Here is a 17,302-nt window from a genome sequence, read left to right as displayed (position 1 = left end):
TTATTTATTTTTAATAAAAAAAAAAAAAAAAATCAAAAATTAACGGTGAACTGTTTTCTTAAAATCGCCTGAAACGCACGCTCGTTAATTTTTTTTATTTTCCATTAAAAAAAATCCAAAATTGTAAAAATTTCAAAAAATCACCACTAATTTTTACTTTTTTGAATTTTATTTTCTTAAAATCGCCTGAAACGCATGCTCGTTAATTTTTTTTTGATTTTATTTTTTTTTGCCTAAAAAACTCTAAAAATCACTGAAAATTACAAAAATTGAGTGCAAAAACATTTAAAACACCCTTAAAACAGTGCGTGATACACTCCAGGGTATCCCTATTGACATTCTACATGTAAAAGACATTCTGGTGACAAACAAACTTACAGGAAAGTGTCGTTTCAATAAATAATTGCATAAAATTACTCTTAAGTTGGCACTTAGCGCAAGTTGTAGGTGCTAAATAACTCTTTAATTTAACAATTTCATTGCACAGAACACATCGTTCGTGACTTCTAACCTTCAAACTTCTTATTTTAAGTATTACAAAGTATGTATGCTCAGCTTAACTGTGAATTCCGAAGCTGGCGTATTAAAAGCTGTTGTTTAAAAGGGGCATTTACACACATAACCTTGATAACTTATTAGCTTAGTGTATACATATATACATGTATAGGAGAAATCAAACCAGAAATTAGTCTGGCACCTACATTAAGAACTAGTGTTGTATTACCACTAAGAGACTTGGAACCAGACTTCAAAAGATGTTGCAAAAATTGTATGGAAGTTTAGAAGGACCATCTGCATTGCCAAGTTTCCAAGTTAAATACATCAGAAAATCATAAAAAAATATTATAACTGTTTATTTTGGGGTTCTCATGGATTTGCGGAATCTGGCTTTCAAGATAAAATGGTGGAAAGATGCAGCACAGTACTTTCAGTAATAAGCATAAAACTTTATGGAAATGCAGATGTTCACTCTAAGTTTCCATACATTTGGATTCCGTTAAAACTAAGAGCCCTACTCGGTTCGTACAATGTTTTGGAGATGAATATCATCACGTGTGATACAAATACATCAATTTTACCACATATAAATATCAAACTAGGTATTTAGAACATGTTTCAAACTCTGACATACGTGTAAAGTTATGTTTTGAAACTGTACATGTTAGCCTATACGTTGCATGATTGTTCACTACACTGCTTTGGTATTCAGTAAAAACTGTAGTCGTAGCTAGAAGCCCTTTGATTTCTGCATTTCATTACCCGTTCTTCAGGCCTGATGCTTCATTCTTGTAAGGGCAAGGCAGCAATTCTCAGTAAAACGAGTGTGAGGAAAATTTGAATTAGTACCAGAACCTTCAATGGGCACCAAGGCAATGACCAAGACCGTGTGCATGGATGGAGGCAATTGCTGCGTAATTTGTCTTTGAGAAGTATCAGGCCTGATGATTCAAAGGAGCTACAAAATGTACACAACAATATTCAGCAAAGTTTTCACTTCATAACAAAAACAGCCACATAGGGCTGTACGCGGTAAAGATCTGTTTACGCAGTACAATGTGCTTTGAATTAAGTTCATAGCTTTTGAAATAAATCACAACTTTGTTTCAGTTGTAAACAGTAAAGACTGATGTCGTGAGTGGTTTTATAAGAGTCCATGTAAACAGACCTTTTTACAATAAATAAAAACTTACTACGTGAGACGTACCTTAACATCTTATTGAATGAATCACAAAGTTGAACTGAATTAGCTTGAGACGGTGAGAAGATGGTGTATTTGAAATCATGATGAGGCAGCATCTCACAGGCTCTCGTCAGTCAAGCTGGCGCATCTTTCATACCAAGGCTTGTCATCATCTTGAGTGTTCTATATTAAACAAAACATTCAAGGCACAAAATTAATGCATGGAATATATGTCAAGAGGAACACAGTTGCATATGTAATTCAGTTTGTAGAATGTGCTGATGATTGATGGTGGATACAGATTGGTCAACAAAAGTGTTGAACATCCCAAGGGGTGATCATATTGGGGACTGGTCAAGAACCGCAGACAAGTTTTGTACATATGTGGCATTGATACAGATTTTAAGTTGAAGGGGTAATAGTATTGGAGATGGGTCTAGATTAACAGATAAGTTGTGTGCAAATCTGTCATTGATAGAAGTACAAGGGGCATTTTAGTATTGGGGACGGGCCTACAATTCCTGCCAAAATGCCTTTACACTTCCCACTGACAGTAATCATTCTGTCAATCAATCAATCAATCAGAGGGAATTTATATAGCGCCTAAATCAACCAAGGTTGTCCCTCGTCCCCCTGCTCAATGTTGACTGTAACGCAGAAGACCATCAATCAGAACCAACATTGAAAGGGGGCAGGGGGGCCCAACGAGATATGGCCGGGATTGTAGAATAGGGGGTGCAAGTGGATGTTGTTCCTTTTTGGCATTGATGCAGATTTGAAGTACAACGGGTCAACAAATATTCTTGGATGAGTCCAGATTGGCAGTAAGTTGGGTGCGTATTTGTAATTGAAAAGTTTCATCATTGTACCTTAATATTGAATAACTAGCCAAGTTGAACTGATGTAGCTTGAGGCAGTGATGAGAAGATGACGTATTTGAATTCATGGATGCCGCATCTCATGGGCTCTCTTCAGTCAAGCTGACGCATCTTTCATATCAAGGCTCGTCATCACCTTGAGTGTTCTAGAAACAGAAATTAAAAGAACAAATAATTGCATGACTTGCATTTTAATCAAGAACGAAAACAAATCACATGTTTAAAGGCAGTGGACACTATTGGTAATTGTCAAAGACTAGCTTTCACAGTTGGTGTATCTCAACATGCATAAAATAACAAACCTGTGAAAATTTGAGCTCAATCGGTCATCGAACTTGCAAGATAATAATGAAAGAAAAAACACCCTTGTCACACGAAGTTTAGATGGTTGATTTCGAGACCTCAAGTTCTAAATCTGAGGTCTCGAAATCAAATTCGTGGAAAATTACTTCTTTCTCGAAAACTATTCAGAGGGAACCGTTTCTCACAATGTTTTATACCATCAACCTCTCCCCATTACTCGTCAATAAGAAAGGTTTTATGCTAATAATTATTTTGAGTATTTACCAATAGTGTCCACTGCCTTTAAAGGTCAATAACTGTGAAGAGAGGAATCTGGGTGCCCCCCTGAAACTTTGCCCACTCCCAATCCCTCCCCCTTTCCCCCATTGATGAAATCATGAGGCAAATCCCTAGATGCATATAAATAGTATTTAAAGATGGTTATGTCTTGGTATAAAGTATATGAAGACAAGGGTTTGGGGAGGGGGTTAAGAACAGCAACGGTGGGGGTGATGTTTGGAGACACATTGTTGGTTAGGAGCAAGTCCCAAAAAGGGAGACAAGTGGGTCCATTTTTGGGAAAGATTTGAGGGGAAGAAAAGGTAACTAGGGGCTGGTCCTGAATGCCAGAAAAGTAGGGTGCATTTGGTATTCATACATATTAATTGAAGTAAATGGGTTAAAATCTTGGGGGCAGGTCCTGAATGGCAGAAAAGTGGGGTGCACTTGGTATTGATACATATTTGCAGTAAATGGGTTAAAATCTTGGGCGCAGGTCCTGAATGGCAGAAAAGTAGGGTGCATTTGGTATTGATACATATTTGAAGTAAATGGGTTAAAATCTTGGGGGCAGGGTTTGAATGGCAGAAGAGTGGGGTGCATTTAGAACTGATTTATAGTTGAAGTAAAAAAGGTAAAATGTTGAGGGCCGGTCCTGAATGGCAGGAAAGTGGGGTGCATGTACAGAAAAAAAGTGAAGTAGAAGGGGTAAACATTTGTGGGCGGGTCTAGAATGGCAGAAAAGTGGGGTGCATTTGGGATTGACTTATACACAGTAGGCCTATAGTTGAAGTAAAAGGGATAAAATGTTGAGGGCGGGTCCTGAATGAGGTGGGGTGCATGTACAGATAGTGAAGTAGAAGGGGTAAATAAATAACATGTTGCTCGTCCCGCCCACTCCGATTTTAAAGACCGCACCAATTTTCTTGTTATTCATTAATAAAATAACATGGTGGCCATCTTGAAAAAAATAACAACAAATTTGAAAATAACAAGGACCTCCCTCACCAACTTTTCAAAAAGTCCAGACGAGCAACATGTTATTTATTTTACTTGGCCTTATTTGAAGTAAAAGGAGTAAATCTTGGGGGCGGGTCCTGAATGGCCAAAAATGGGGGTGTATAAGGGATTGATACCAAGGGGTTAAAATTTAATGGGCGGGTCCAAAGTGGCAGACAAGTGGGGTGCATTTGGGATTGATACATATTTGAAGTAGAAGGGGTGCACACTTGTGGGGCGGGTCTAGAATGGCAGAAAAGTGGGGTGCATTTTGGATTGACTTATGATAAGTGTTTGAAGTAAAAGGGGTAAAATGTTTGGGGCGGGTCTTCAATAGAGAAAAGTGGGGTGCATATTGGATTTATACTGATATCTGAAGTAGAAGGGGTAAAGAGTTGGGGGCGGGTCTAGAATGGCAGAAAAGTGGGTGCATTTGGAATTGATTTTGATTTGAAATAAAAGAGGTAAAATGTTTTGGGCGGGTCCTCAATGGAGAAAGTTGGGTGCATATTGGACTTATACTGATATCTGAAGTAGAATGGGTAAAATGTTGGGGGTGGGTTTAAAATTGGCCGAAAAGTTGGGTGTATTTATGGCATTGATACAGATTTGTAATTTGTAATTGATTTATTTGTAGTTCTTGGGGGCAGGTCCTGAATGGCCAAAAAGTGGGATGTATTGGATTGATACAGATTTGCATTAGAAGGGGTAAAAATTTGTAAGGCGGGTCTAGAATGGCAGAAAAGTGCCTTTATTTGAATTTGATGTAAAAAATGTAATAAAATGTTGCAATTTTATTTATATTTCATCGTAAATGAACCAGTAAAGATTAAAGATTGTAAAGAGAGTACATAAAAATGGAATAGATCAAGATAAATTAAAAAAGAAAGAAAGAGGGATGTATGGGACACTTTTATTCAAAGGAGTATACAGAGGGGGGAAGTGTTTGATGTTGGTCCATAATGTTAGACACACTGTCAAAGACCAGTATTCCTCCTTGGTGTATACGAACAATGCATAAAATAACAAACCTGTGAACATTTTGTCCCAATTGGTCATCAATTTAAATTGAAGTTAGAATAATGAAAGAAAAACACCATATAGAACAGTTTATCTTTGCTGGTCCACAGTTAAGTCCACTTCTGAGTGTTACTTTCTTCGGTAACATACACTGACAGTGACAGTGCGTCCGTGACAGCAAGTGAATTTAAGGTTTTCCTTTTGTTGAAAGTGTTTAATTATAATTTATATAGTGCGCGTGACTACCGTTCGTATAGTGATTGACATGTAGGACTTTCCCTCTCTCCTTCGTCCTGGCGGCGTTTGAGAAAAATGCCAAAACAACCCCTCGAGTCGCTCGAGCGATAACGTTCAGAGTTGGACAGAGTGACACTACTGCCAGACTCCCCACAGTGACTGAGCTGAATCAGGGATCGGAGAACGCGAGTCGAGTGTGTGGCGAGTGAACAGCAGAGGGAAATTATTTTGGTAAACAAACACGGTAAAAACAAGTATAATTCTTGCAGTTATTATGACAACTTACCTTGAGGGTGTGGATTGATACTCCGGGATTCGAAAGCCTTTATTTGATAGGAAATCTATGGTCTTAACATACGTTTTGTCTGTTGTTTTAAGTGACACATCCACGTGTGTTTCCAACGCCATCTTGATTATTGTTGACACTACCTAAACTGTTACTAGGGAGGGCGCACTCCATTTTTACTTATTCATTTATTTTGTGCGCGATTGTTTGACACGGGTGGGCGGGGCTTCATCAGAAAGGAAATTAACTCAGGACTGAAACAATATAACACAAGTGCACATTTTTCTAGATTTTCAGAAACTTAACAAAAGTTTATTCTACTCCTCATCATAAATTTTCTAGATATTTGAGGAGATAAAAACGTTATTTGAGATTTTAATCTGAAGATGATAGGTCCGCAAAGTGCAAGAAACTTTCTAGAGAAAGGACTTAGGGTTGGTATTTTATTTTTTACTTTCATAATAAAAGTGAGATGCAACACCATAGTTTACCCCTTATCCCCTATTTGTTTTACTAGATCTCCCTCTCTCCACATTTTTACTCACAAACCTTCTGTAAAAACATTTATAAGACGTTCATTTGATGGACTTTTAAGTCGGGGCGGGGGGGGGGGGGTGCGTCGTCATGTCAAAATAATTTCCCTGTCAACAGGTTGAACTATGGAGGGCGCACTTCACAAACAAACGCACGTGCTTATTACAGACGCAAGTCATAAAGCTGCTTAATAAGTTTCTTAGGTAAGCAGAAATTGAGTGGGGCACCAGTCACAGCAATGTAAACTCTTGTGCATTTAGCTAGTAACCTCTTTCTGTTTAGCAATACTTGCTTTTCTGTGCCTAGGAAGTTGTTCTTTTTATACATTGCAGGCTTTATGAAAGTGATGTGCCCTTGTAAAAGTTGTATGCATAACTTTTGATTGCCGACTCGAGCATGGAAATACAGGGTCCAATTTCATTCGGCTCCCTGCTTACCGCAAAATGTTGTACTTACCGAGTCCCAGCATAAGCACAGAACTTCGCGGTAAGCAGAGCCTTAAATTGGCATAACTGTTAGTACTAGTACGGCACATCATTTCATGATAAGCAGAGCAATAATTATATCGTCCCTGTGGTTGGGTGGGGGTTGGGGCAGATCCAAATTGAAATGTAAAGAAAATTTCAAACAGTAGGACAAATTTTGGGCGATTTTCAGCTGATTCGAATCTTTCTTCTTTATTTCTATTAATGCCATGGATAAATACTGTTCAAAAGTCAAAATTTGGGAAGTTCCTTTTCTTTTACAGTTACAAAGTTGTATGCATGCCAGACAACTTATTTAAATACAACATAATGTAAACTGGCTTTACTCCAAACTCTTATAACTGACAATATTATTACAATATGAAGTAATAAAATATAAAGGAAAACAGACATGCTGTTTTTTTTGTAAAAGGTAACAGATCCAGTTTGAATACCTTGACATAAAAATAACTGCTAAACACAACTGCAAAATTTTTACTCAATGTGATAATAACACTATAATATTATGGTATCTTATTTTACCCAGACAAACAGTTTACTCTTTGTTTATTATTTTGTATGTAGCATTACCATCTGTATTGATTTTGGTGTGTAGATTTGCTCTTTGATAACTAACCTTTTCTACGATTCTACTGCCAAGGACGAGAGTTTGGAATTTGGGAGACTTTTTTTTGCTGAAAAAAAAACTGTCCTTAGCCCTATTTCGAAGAACTGGTTAAGCAGAAAATACTGCTTTAAAAAATCCCTCCTTAGCAATAATAGTAAGCAGAATACCAGTCACAAATTCTATGTGCGACACCATATTTAAGCTTGTAACCTTATTATGATAAGCATAATTTTTGATTTGCTTAGCTTGATTTTGTGTTTTATTATAAGCAGCACTACGAAATTTGGACCTGCTTTTTAAGTGCATGATCTGTGCCGAAGGTAGGCAATCGGCTGGTATTACTATTATTTTTGCTTAAGTGGATCGAAGGGACTTTTTGTAATCAACATTTAAAGCAGTTTCTAAATAACAGTCACCTACATAAAATAAAACTATTGCATACTTTCTTAATAGCTAAATCAAAATAATGTCATAAACACATATCAGTGTGAAGGTAAAACCAAAATTAACATTGAATTAAATGTCATAATTTGCTGAATGTTTAATAGCTTTTAAAATGTAGCGTGCAAATTTTCTAAAAGACTTAACTTCACAACATGCTTGTACCCCTTACAAATCTCATGGTCAGCCACTAGGCAGTGATTAGACTTGGTCTCAAGTCTATGATCGTGGTACACCTTCTAGCAAACAGTTACATCAAACACTAAAATGTGTTTTTTATTTTTTGTTATGGCTCTTTTGTAGCCAATACTCAAACAATAAAATAAATAGTAAATAACTGTTGGTGTTTTCAAACAAAACAACTGTTGGTGTTCTCTAAACGCCCTTAAGCAATTCAGGTGTTTACAACAATTCTTAGCTCTTCTTGTTGCCAACACTGAAATACAACAAATAAATTACAAAACCACAATCAAATATAATTTTTGTAAAATAAATAAAACTTTTTTCAAACAATCTGTTTCAAACAATTTGATTTTTGTGTTCCTTTTTTGTTTGTTTAATAAAAAGCTGACTTCTTCAGTCATAAAAACCTGTAATTATGTTTTAAGCTATTTTGCATCTATTTTGATGAGTTAATAATTCCTAAACCCGCATGTGTCACTTCAGAAAAATGTGGAAAAATTGCACGCACAGCAGTGTGTACAAAAGCATAAGATCCACCAGTTTGTGAAAATGCTAAGCTTACCAGTACTATAAACAGATTGCTGAGCGTGTTTGGCACCGAGACAAGAGCTATGTAATTAAATCAACAAAAAAATAATTGGCACACTATGAACTAAAAAAAGGTAAATCTTGATTTGTAGGCCATGCTAAATTTGACTGTGAAACCCTTACTTGTTTGGTGCTGAAACGTTCTGAAAGTGTCTCAAAAACTGTGAACAAAAATCAAATTTTCAGATTTTCTGATTTTTGGACACATTTATGGGTTCCTGTTTAATGGGAGCTCCAGTCTTCGTAAACAGTAACATCTTTGCAAAGTGTCGTCTTAAGTGTTGCTCGGGCGGCGCCAGAAATCGTTTTCCTGATGTTCTCATTTTCTAGAAACTTGCAGACGTTGTTCATTGGGTTCGTTGGATCCAGAATGATGGGACTGTGGAAGAAAGAGTCGTCTGGGTCATTTTTAAAAGCCTTGTGAAAAGTTTGTAAATGCAACGAAAATTCAAATAATAATAATAGTCAATTTTTTTATATAACACTTTTTCACAGCCCAAAGGGCCCATCAAAGCACTTCTGACATTATAACACCTGGTCATCGGGCCATTATTATATTTAACTCCTTAAACCATCTCAGCTACCTGGCCAATGCTGCGAGTTACCGCGCTCCAATCTAATCATTCACATAAACCATCTCCGCCCTCACATGTACCCATTTTACCCCTGGGTGGAGAGAAGCTTTTGGTTAAGTGTCTTGTTAAAGCACACGACCAAGATTTGAACCCACATCCCGATGACCAAACCACCAGAACTTGAGTTCGATGCTCTCAGCTTGGCTAAGACAACCCACAAAGGACTATTTTTGTTTAAGGATCTCCGTCTCGTCATCCATGAAGAGCAAGAGGCTACAACCCTGCACAATGTACTTTCAGAACTGTCGTCTCACATTCCTAGACCTTTATCATGGTGCGGCCATCTTGATTTTCTTGACATTCAAATCAATATATACCCAACCATATAGAGTTATATAAAAAGAAGAAGAGGACGCACTTGTGATGCTCTTGCACAAACACGGCAGAACCACAAGGAGACACACACGCCATTTAGTAAGATGAACTTGAATAGTGAATTAGGCCTACACGCTGGTGTGTATGATAAATACAAGCTCTGTTGTCTTTTCAACTTACAAAATGGCCGCATGCAGGGCCACGTAACTTGCCCAGTGCACCCTCTAGTTCTATTGTATAACTCTGTGAACCCAACCGAGGCTGGAAGGAAAACTAGTCTAGTTCCTTTTTGTATTAGCATTCATTACTGTTATTTGATTCAGGGAACATGACCAAGATGGTGGCAGCATGACATAGTATAACTCACATTTTCATGTTAAGCTGACTTAAAGCCTCATCTACATCTTCTTCGTCACACCAGTATACAATCTGTATACTACGGAGGTCAGCCAAACGCCGCAGAACGTCCTTCAACCCCTGGGCTTTGTCAAATCGTGCAGGCTCTTGTGCCTCCTCCCACAAATGAACAGTCAACAGCTCAAGAAAGTAAGACTTCTTGAGTTGTCTTTGGAGAGCATCATTGGCCCATGTCTTCACCAGTCGGATGAGCTCCTTAATGTAGCTAGGCTGGCTCTTGATGAAGAGTTGCCGTTGTTTTTCAAGACAGGCAGAGTAGTACTCTCGATTCTTTTCGCTTTTCCGCATTATCGCTTCCATCATCTCTTCCCTATCTGCGGAGAGAGAGACAAAATTATTTAGGGACAATAGAACGCGCCTAGGATCACATTCTAAAATGGAATGAGCCCAGGACAACCTCAGGAAAGCAGAAAGCACCAAGGATCACCTTGGGAAATAAGAACGCACCAAGGATCACCTAGGGAAATAAGAACGCACCAAGGATCACCTTGGGAAATAAGAACGCACCAAGGATCACCTTGGGAAATAACAACGCACCAAGGATCACCTTGGGAAATAAGAACGCACCAAGGATCAATCACATTGGGAAATAAGAACGCACCGAGGATCACCTTGAGCAAGTAGAACGCACCAAGGATCACCTTGAGCAAGTAGACTGCACCAAGGATCACCTTGAGCAAGTAGAAGCGCACAAAGGATCACCTTGAGAAAGTAGAAGCGCACAAAGGATTACCAAGTTTTACCCTAACACAGATGTTCTTTGTTGTTGTTTAATCAATTAGAGAAACATGTTCATTACCGATGTTCTCATTTTAAGTTTACTTTCCAAGAGAGTGGACAAAATGTCTTCTTGAAAAAATTGAAAAGGTTGAAGAAACAAGAACTTACCTCCATCGTGAGAGTTGTCAGCCGTTAGGAGCAGATCAACCCTGTAATCCAAGTTATTGTACTCAAGATTGAAATGGACGACAAAATCATCACTCCGGACTCCGGTCACGCCATCTATTCCCTCAAGGATGTCCTCTACATCCCTCTGACCTTCCTTAAGCTGAATCTTGTACCTCATTGCCCCGATTGTGTCGATAGAATCCCAGTTCATGAACACAAATAGATCTATGTCAGACTGGTCTTTTACAAAGGTGCCTTTGCCGAGTGACCCACCCTATAATGTTCAATAAATACATACATAAACAGAAGTAATGTTTGCACTTTGCATATTATGGTGTGATAACCAGATTGAAGTATATTGTAAATTGATGGTACAACCATCCAGTTAGAGAGACAAAGACCTCAAAGTCAAAAACCAAGACCTAAAAGTCTGAGACCAAGACTTCAATGTCTGAGACTAAGACCACAATATCTGAGACCAAAACCTCAGTGTCCAAAACCAAGACCTCATTGGCCGAGACCAAGACCTCGATGTCCAAAACCAAGACCTCACTGTCCGTGACAAAGACCTCAATGTCTGAGACCAAAACCTCAAATTTCGAGACCCAAAATCTAATGTCTTAGATCAAAGCCTCAATGCCTGAGACCAATTAATACCTCAAAGGCCGAGCCTTAAGACGTCCAAGACCAAGACCTCATGGTCTCAGACCAAGACCTTAATGTCCAGAGCAAAACAAAACAACAACTATATTGCGCTCAGCAAACCTACCACGACTATTTCATCAATAGACAACAAGGAAAAGGTTAGTTCATTTTCCAAGTAGTTGGCTGCGGATGTACAGAGACCCCGATAAGCTTTGGATCCGTCTTTGATGTTTTCATTGTACCATGATTCCAGGAAGCTTGGATGAAAACACCATGGCTCCTGCTTGGAAAGACGTCTGTATACCTTCATCGCCTTCTTGCCCAAGTCGGTCGATCCCATGCTTAGAGCTTTAACTGCAATAAACAATAATTTTTGTTTTAGAGTAGAGAGATAATAATTATAATGTGAGTGTCGTGGCCGAGCGGTTAAAGCCATTATACACTTTCGGTAAACAGTATTGTCCAAGTCCCACACTTCGTGTATCACAACTTATGTATAAAATAACAATCCTGTGGAAATTTAGGCTCAACCGGACATCGGAGTCGGGAGAAAATAACGGGAAAACCCACTCCTGTGTTCGCGCGTTTCGCCGTGTCATGACATGTGTTTATAACAAATCTGTAATTCTCGCTAACGAGAATTTATATTGTTTTACCGTTTTCTCAAAAAGTACAGCATTTAATGGACTAATATTTCAAGGGAAGTCTTTCACCATTACCTTCTGTAAACCCTGTAAATTATTTGTAAATCTGTGAATTTTTTTTTTTTCTGTACCGAAAGGGTCCAATGGCTTTAAGTTAATAAGAGCACCGAACTCAAGCTCTGGTGTTTCAGTTCAGCAGAGTGTGGGTTCGAATCCCGGTCGTGACACTTGTGTCCCTGAGCAAGACACTTAACTATAAGCTTCTGAACGATTGATTGCTTTGCTGAGATGAGAAACAAAGAGCCATTCCAACACAACATATTTATTCCTTGCACTCCTCTTTGGAACTCTTCGCCTAGTGCATGTGTCCCCCATCCACAATTAAGACTGTTTTGAGAGGAATATCACTTCCAACTTTCACCTCCCACTGAGAGTAGATTTTAGCCTTGTTTGGGGCAACTTGTCTAAAACAAATATTTAAAAAATAACCGTTTAGGGGGCCTATAACGGCGATTTGTAGTTGGCTGTAAATAAACTGAAAGCCACCTGCTAATATCAAAGAACATTTGCTACTCAAATTCAGTCTAAAATAGCCTTTTTTATTTCATCAGTTTGCTGAGTTTATGAGGAATATTGTATCCTTACTTTCACCTCCCCTTGTCTAAAACAAGTATTTCAATAATCACCATTTAGAGGGCCTAATAACGGTGATTTGTAGGGAAGTTCATACTACTAACATTGTCTAAAACAAATATTTCAAAAACATGAAAGCCACTGCTTATATCAAAGAACAGCTGCTACTCAAATTCAGTCTAAAAATAGCCTATTAATTTCCTCAGTGTGCTGCTGCTAATATGGGTAAATGCGTTATTGCACAAAATGTGCCTGAGAAAAGGGGAATTCCCCCAGAACGATGAGAAATTCTATACCCTGGGACAGAGGGTGTGGGACTTGTTTGTACCAAGTTGCCTCATGAGTCATACACAAATTTTACGACCTCGCCACCATTACGTATTCACTTACTTATTATTTTTAATTATTTAATTATTATTTTTACACCTGAGGATTTATGAAACCAATCTCTCTTGAAGTATATATTATGCGGAACCCTTCTTCTACGGTGGGAAAAAATGCAGTGTGGAATTGGAGCTAATTTTGGGCGGATAAATTGGTGGCGATGTGCAGAAAATTATCCATAAAAAACTTTTAATTTATGTTAATACCAAAACCAAGACAGTATTATTGTGTCCACTACAGCTCCACATGGCTTATGGGAGAACATGGTAATTCCCCCTATAAAACATTAACTTGCCTTGTTCAGTCGCTGTGTCGCAAGACATTTCCAAACCAACCAGTGCCTACTACACACACAGGTACATGTAGTAGTACTACCATGGAGCAAGACCACCATGGGGGCAATAGAGCACAGCACAGACAGAACAGAACGTTCCTATTTGCAAGAAATAGTATGAGAGCGGAGATAAAGTTACGAACATTGGACAGTGCAATTCTTTCTTCTTACCTTATCGTAAATCCTGCTTGAATTTGAGAACAAATGGATCAATAATAGGAGACCAAAAGTCACACTAAGAACTTGTTGTTAATAGTAGACTAAAATGGCATGGGACTTTCCCTGTATGAGAAAGTTTGCGTGCCTAGTCTTGATTCAAAACGCTTCCGCCGTTACTGCAAGATTCGCTTTGAAGAGGGCTCACACATCCGTGTAAAGTTACTTTTAAAGGAACACGTTGCCTTGGATCGGACGAGTTGGTCGTTGAAAAGCGTTTGAGACCGTTTGTTATAAAATGCATATGGTTAGATAGATAATTTAAAAGTAGAATATAATGATCCACACAAATTAGCCTCGAAATTGCGTGGTTTTACTTTAACTTTGCGAACTAACACGGTCGGTCGACGAGTAAAAGGAAAACCACGTAATTTCGAGGCAAATTTGTGTAGATCATTGTATTCTACTTTTACAACATCTTTCTAACCATATACATTTTACAACAAACGGTTACAACAAACGCCTTTTATAGACCAACTCGACCGATCCAAGGTAACGTGTTCCTTTAAAGGGAGTCTGTTCTTGTATACGCTATACACTGTAGCTACTCCTCCATTAGCGGCCAAAAGGGCAAACACTAGTTTAAAAATTTTACAAACTACGGACAAATCACAATTCAAAGAAAAGAATGGTTTAAACAAAGACAAAACGCAACGATCAAATCATTTTTTTTTAACAATAACAAATCCCAATCAAACTATGACACACTACATTATAATCAAACACTTGTTTTTGTATGTGATTGTCTCTTTGTGATGTCACAATACGAATCACTATGGCAATTCTGACAATTCTGATGATATAAGAGAGCCATAGTAGCAGCTCAACAAGGTGGGCTAGCATCCATACAATTCTACAAAATATATACAAAATGACTATCGGATAATATAAACCTCCAGCAACTAATTTTTACTCTTTTTAGAGTTTAGAAAGTAAAGATAATGATGCACCTTTCTCGCTTGTTAATACTATTTGGTGCGTTCGATTAGCTTCCCTGTGTCGACCCCGCGGTGATCACTCGGTTGAGCCCCTGACAAGAGCTAATCGAACGATCATCATCACCCTCTCGTGGTGACGTCATGCACCTCGGGCCAGCCCCAAGTGACCCGTTCCACAAGCAGGGCACTTGGGGCTAATGTCAAAGCTGTTCGAACGCACCGGGCAGATCGGGGTCGACCAGGGAAGCTAATCGAACGCACCAATAAGAAAACAGTGCATTAAAGGAACACGTTGCCTTGGATCGGTCGAGTTGGTCTTTGAAAAGCGTTTGTAACCGTTTGTTATAAAATGCATATTATATAGAAAGATGTTGTAAAAGTAGAATACAATGATCCACACAAACATGCCTCGAAATTGCACGGTTTTCCTTTTACCTCGTCGACTATTACACGGTCGGCCATTTATGCCCATAAATGGCCGACCGTGTTAGTTCGCACAGAAAAAAGGAAAACCACGCAATTTCGAGGCAAACTTGTGTGGATCATTGTATTCTACTTTTAAAACATCTTTCCAACCATATGCATTTTATAAAAAAACTGTTACAAACGCTTGTTATAGACCAACTCGTCCGATCCAAAGCTATGCTATCACAAATCAAAATTTATAATAACGATTCCACCACGATTCAACTAAAATGTACATCGACTATTTCAGTGACCAAAATGTAATATCAAGACAAAAAACAATAATTATGAGTTCTATAAACCCATCCCTCCCAGGTAAACGAGCATTTAGAGCATGGCCGGAGCCATGCTCCCTACAAAACAGAGAAAGTTACGAAGTCCAAACTTTCCAAAAGTTACTTGCAGCAGGCCCAACCCTGAGGGCGCACATCGGTTCACCGGCGCTAGTTGTCTCAATCGTCCCAATTTTTCTGGTCTCTTTGGACTCGTCCGACAGTTTTCATAAGACGGCTTTCTCCCAGGGTCATACTTGAGGCTCGAGCAAGGTCTTTCCTGTTCACTGGATCGTGATAAAGCATGAAGACGTTGTTAGTTGGATTGGCTGGATCCAATACGATAGGGCTGTGGAAAGAGTTAAAATTATTCAACTTTATTTCAACTATATAATAATATGCCTATAACCCCTCATTGGCCTATGAAATGATATACACAAAATATTAAAAAAAAACAGATCAAGCATTGGTTGTCAACATTAACGAACGATTAATGCATTTTTTTTGTGCCAGTCACATAATGCAATAATTTGTTTGAAGTTTAATATATAGGCCTATATACGCACTTTATATGGTATCATAGTTATCTATAGCTTACGTTGTCATTCCTCCCATTTCCGTGCAGGCCTGTTTTTTGGAATGATTTTTTTCCCAATAGACTGGCTTTAGTTGACAGTGGAGGTAGGGTAAGATCGCTATGACGCAACGGAACCCTCTCTCCAACTTGAATCTTCCCGGAGACCCAGCCCTCTCCCACATATGGATTGTCAGCAACTCTAGAGGGTAGGACTTGCGCAGAGATTCGGGAAGACACTGGTATGCCCAAACCTTGACCATCCGGATGAGAGATTTCACTGCAGGAGGTTGATTCTTGACAAACTTTTTCTGGACCTTCACAAGGGAAGGGGAGTAATATTCTCTTACATCTGGGCTTTCTTTTAGCATCCTGTCGAACATCTGGCTTAGATCTACGAAGGATGGCAAAATACGTATGACGTGTTGGTGACACAATTTAAGTCATGCTAAAATCATGGGACTCGGGAGGTATGAATACCAACTGAGATGGATGTTTGTTGCGGCCCACTTTACAATTCTATTGCATGTTGGAACTTGAATATCATTCATGTTGCCAATTTTCCCTGCTGCACAATCAACTTACCACTGAAACTGGACCTGTTGTCAGCCGTCGGGAGGAGATCAACGTCAACAGACCACCGACCTTGAACTTGAATCGTGAAACTCAACAAGTATTGGTTTAGTTGGATGTTTGTAACACCCGACAAATTTAAATCAACGTGGATCTTCAGTTGTCTTAGAACCACATTCAGCTGCTCTTGATAGCGGATGCGTCCAACTTTGTCAACAGGTTCCATAGCAGGTTCATTCATGAATATAACCAGATCAACATCAGAGATATCTTTTACCATGGTACCCTTTCCCAGTGATCCACCCTAAAAGATTGAACATAAATAAAATAAATGCACTATATAAATTATATCTCAGGATAAATAACACCACAATTTTGGTTAAAAAAAATTATGATTCTGCCTTTCAACTAATTATACAACACTGTTAATTGTAAAGTAAATTTACATATTATTTGCGAATTACTCTACCTTCACAACCTTGCTGTTAAGAATTGAAGGGTCATTCTGAATTGAAGTAATCACTATGTCGATTGCAGCGCGGCATGCTCTATCGAATTCTGACGTTCCAGTCTGAATGTCACTGTCTAAGTATTGTTGCAGGTCTTTTGGATCAGAACTATTCCAAGGGGAGGAGCTCGTCATCTGCCGGATTCGATTTATCTTGGCCTTCCTCCCCATGATCTAGTTATAATAAAGGTAGGGTATACAATGGTCATTACTCATCCCAAGCCGTGACACCTGTGTATTTTAAGCAAGACACTTCACCATTGCTTCGTCCTTCGGATGGGACATAAAACCGTTGGTCCCATGTGTGGTGTAACGCGTGTAAACGAACCCATCGAAAAGAGAAGGAGTTCGCCCCGTTGTT

The 17,302-nt window shown here is 38.7% G+C and overlaps 2 protein-coding genes and 1 long non-coding RNA gene across 4 annotated transcripts; all 3 read right to left on the bottom strand.

Moving 5' to 3' along the window:
• Positions 1–228: 228 nt before the first annotated feature.
• Positions 229–5,773, bottom strand: LOC117302418. Its single transcript, XR_004520422.1, has 3 exons — positions 5,663–5,773; positions 2,551–2,705; positions 229–1,864 (listed from the first exon to the last, which is right to left on the bottom strand). It is a non-coding gene; the product is annotated as an uncharacterized LOC117302418 (long non-coding RNA).
• A 1,068-nt stretch (positions 5,774–6,841) lies between these two features.
• On the bottom strand, positions 6,842–13,761 carry LOC117302413 (2'-5'-oligoadenylate synthase 2-like). Of its 2 annotated transcripts, none has more exons than XM_033786351.1 (5): positions 13,567–13,761; positions 11,525–11,754; positions 10,756–11,029; positions 9,818–10,181; positions 6,842–8,879 (listed from the first exon to the last, which is right to left on the bottom strand). In XM_033786351.1, exons 2-5 carry the CDS (start codon positions 11,738–11,740, stop codon positions 8,723–8,725), a joined length of 1,011 nt encoding a protein of 336 aa, XP_033642242.1. In that variant the 5' UTR covers positions 11,741–11,754; positions 13,567–13,761; the 3' UTR covers positions 6,842–8,722. The 2 variants fall into 2 exon arrangements, with proteins under 2 accessions (XP_033642242.1, XP_033642243.1); XM_033786352.1 differs by lacking the exon at positions 13,567–13,761 and adding an exon at positions 12,731–13,030.
• Positions 13,762–15,919: 2,158 nt separating this feature from the next.
• LOC117302657 (2'-5'-oligoadenylate synthase 1-like) lies at positions 15,920–17,112 on the bottom strand (the record flags this gene model as incomplete). The annotated part of the gene is made up of 3 exons (XM_033786640.1): positions 16,903–17,112; positions 16,446–16,737; positions 15,920–16,254 (listed from the first exon to the last, which is right to left on the bottom strand). Coding segments are annotated over exons 1-3 (837 nt in total), but the record flags the coding sequence as incomplete, so codon positions are not given.
• Positions 17,113–17,302: the final 190 nt, after the last annotated feature.

This window comes from Asterias rubens, chromosome 18, assembly GCF_902459465.1.
Source record: "Asterias rubens chromosome 18, eAstRub1.3, whole genome shotgun sequence".
NCBI lineage: Eukaryota > Metazoa > Echinodermata > Asteroidea > Forcipulatida > Asteriidae > Asterias > Asterias rubens.
The sequence above is the reverse complement of the archived record's forward strand: the minus strand, read 5'-3'. Positions and strand labels throughout refer to the sequence as shown.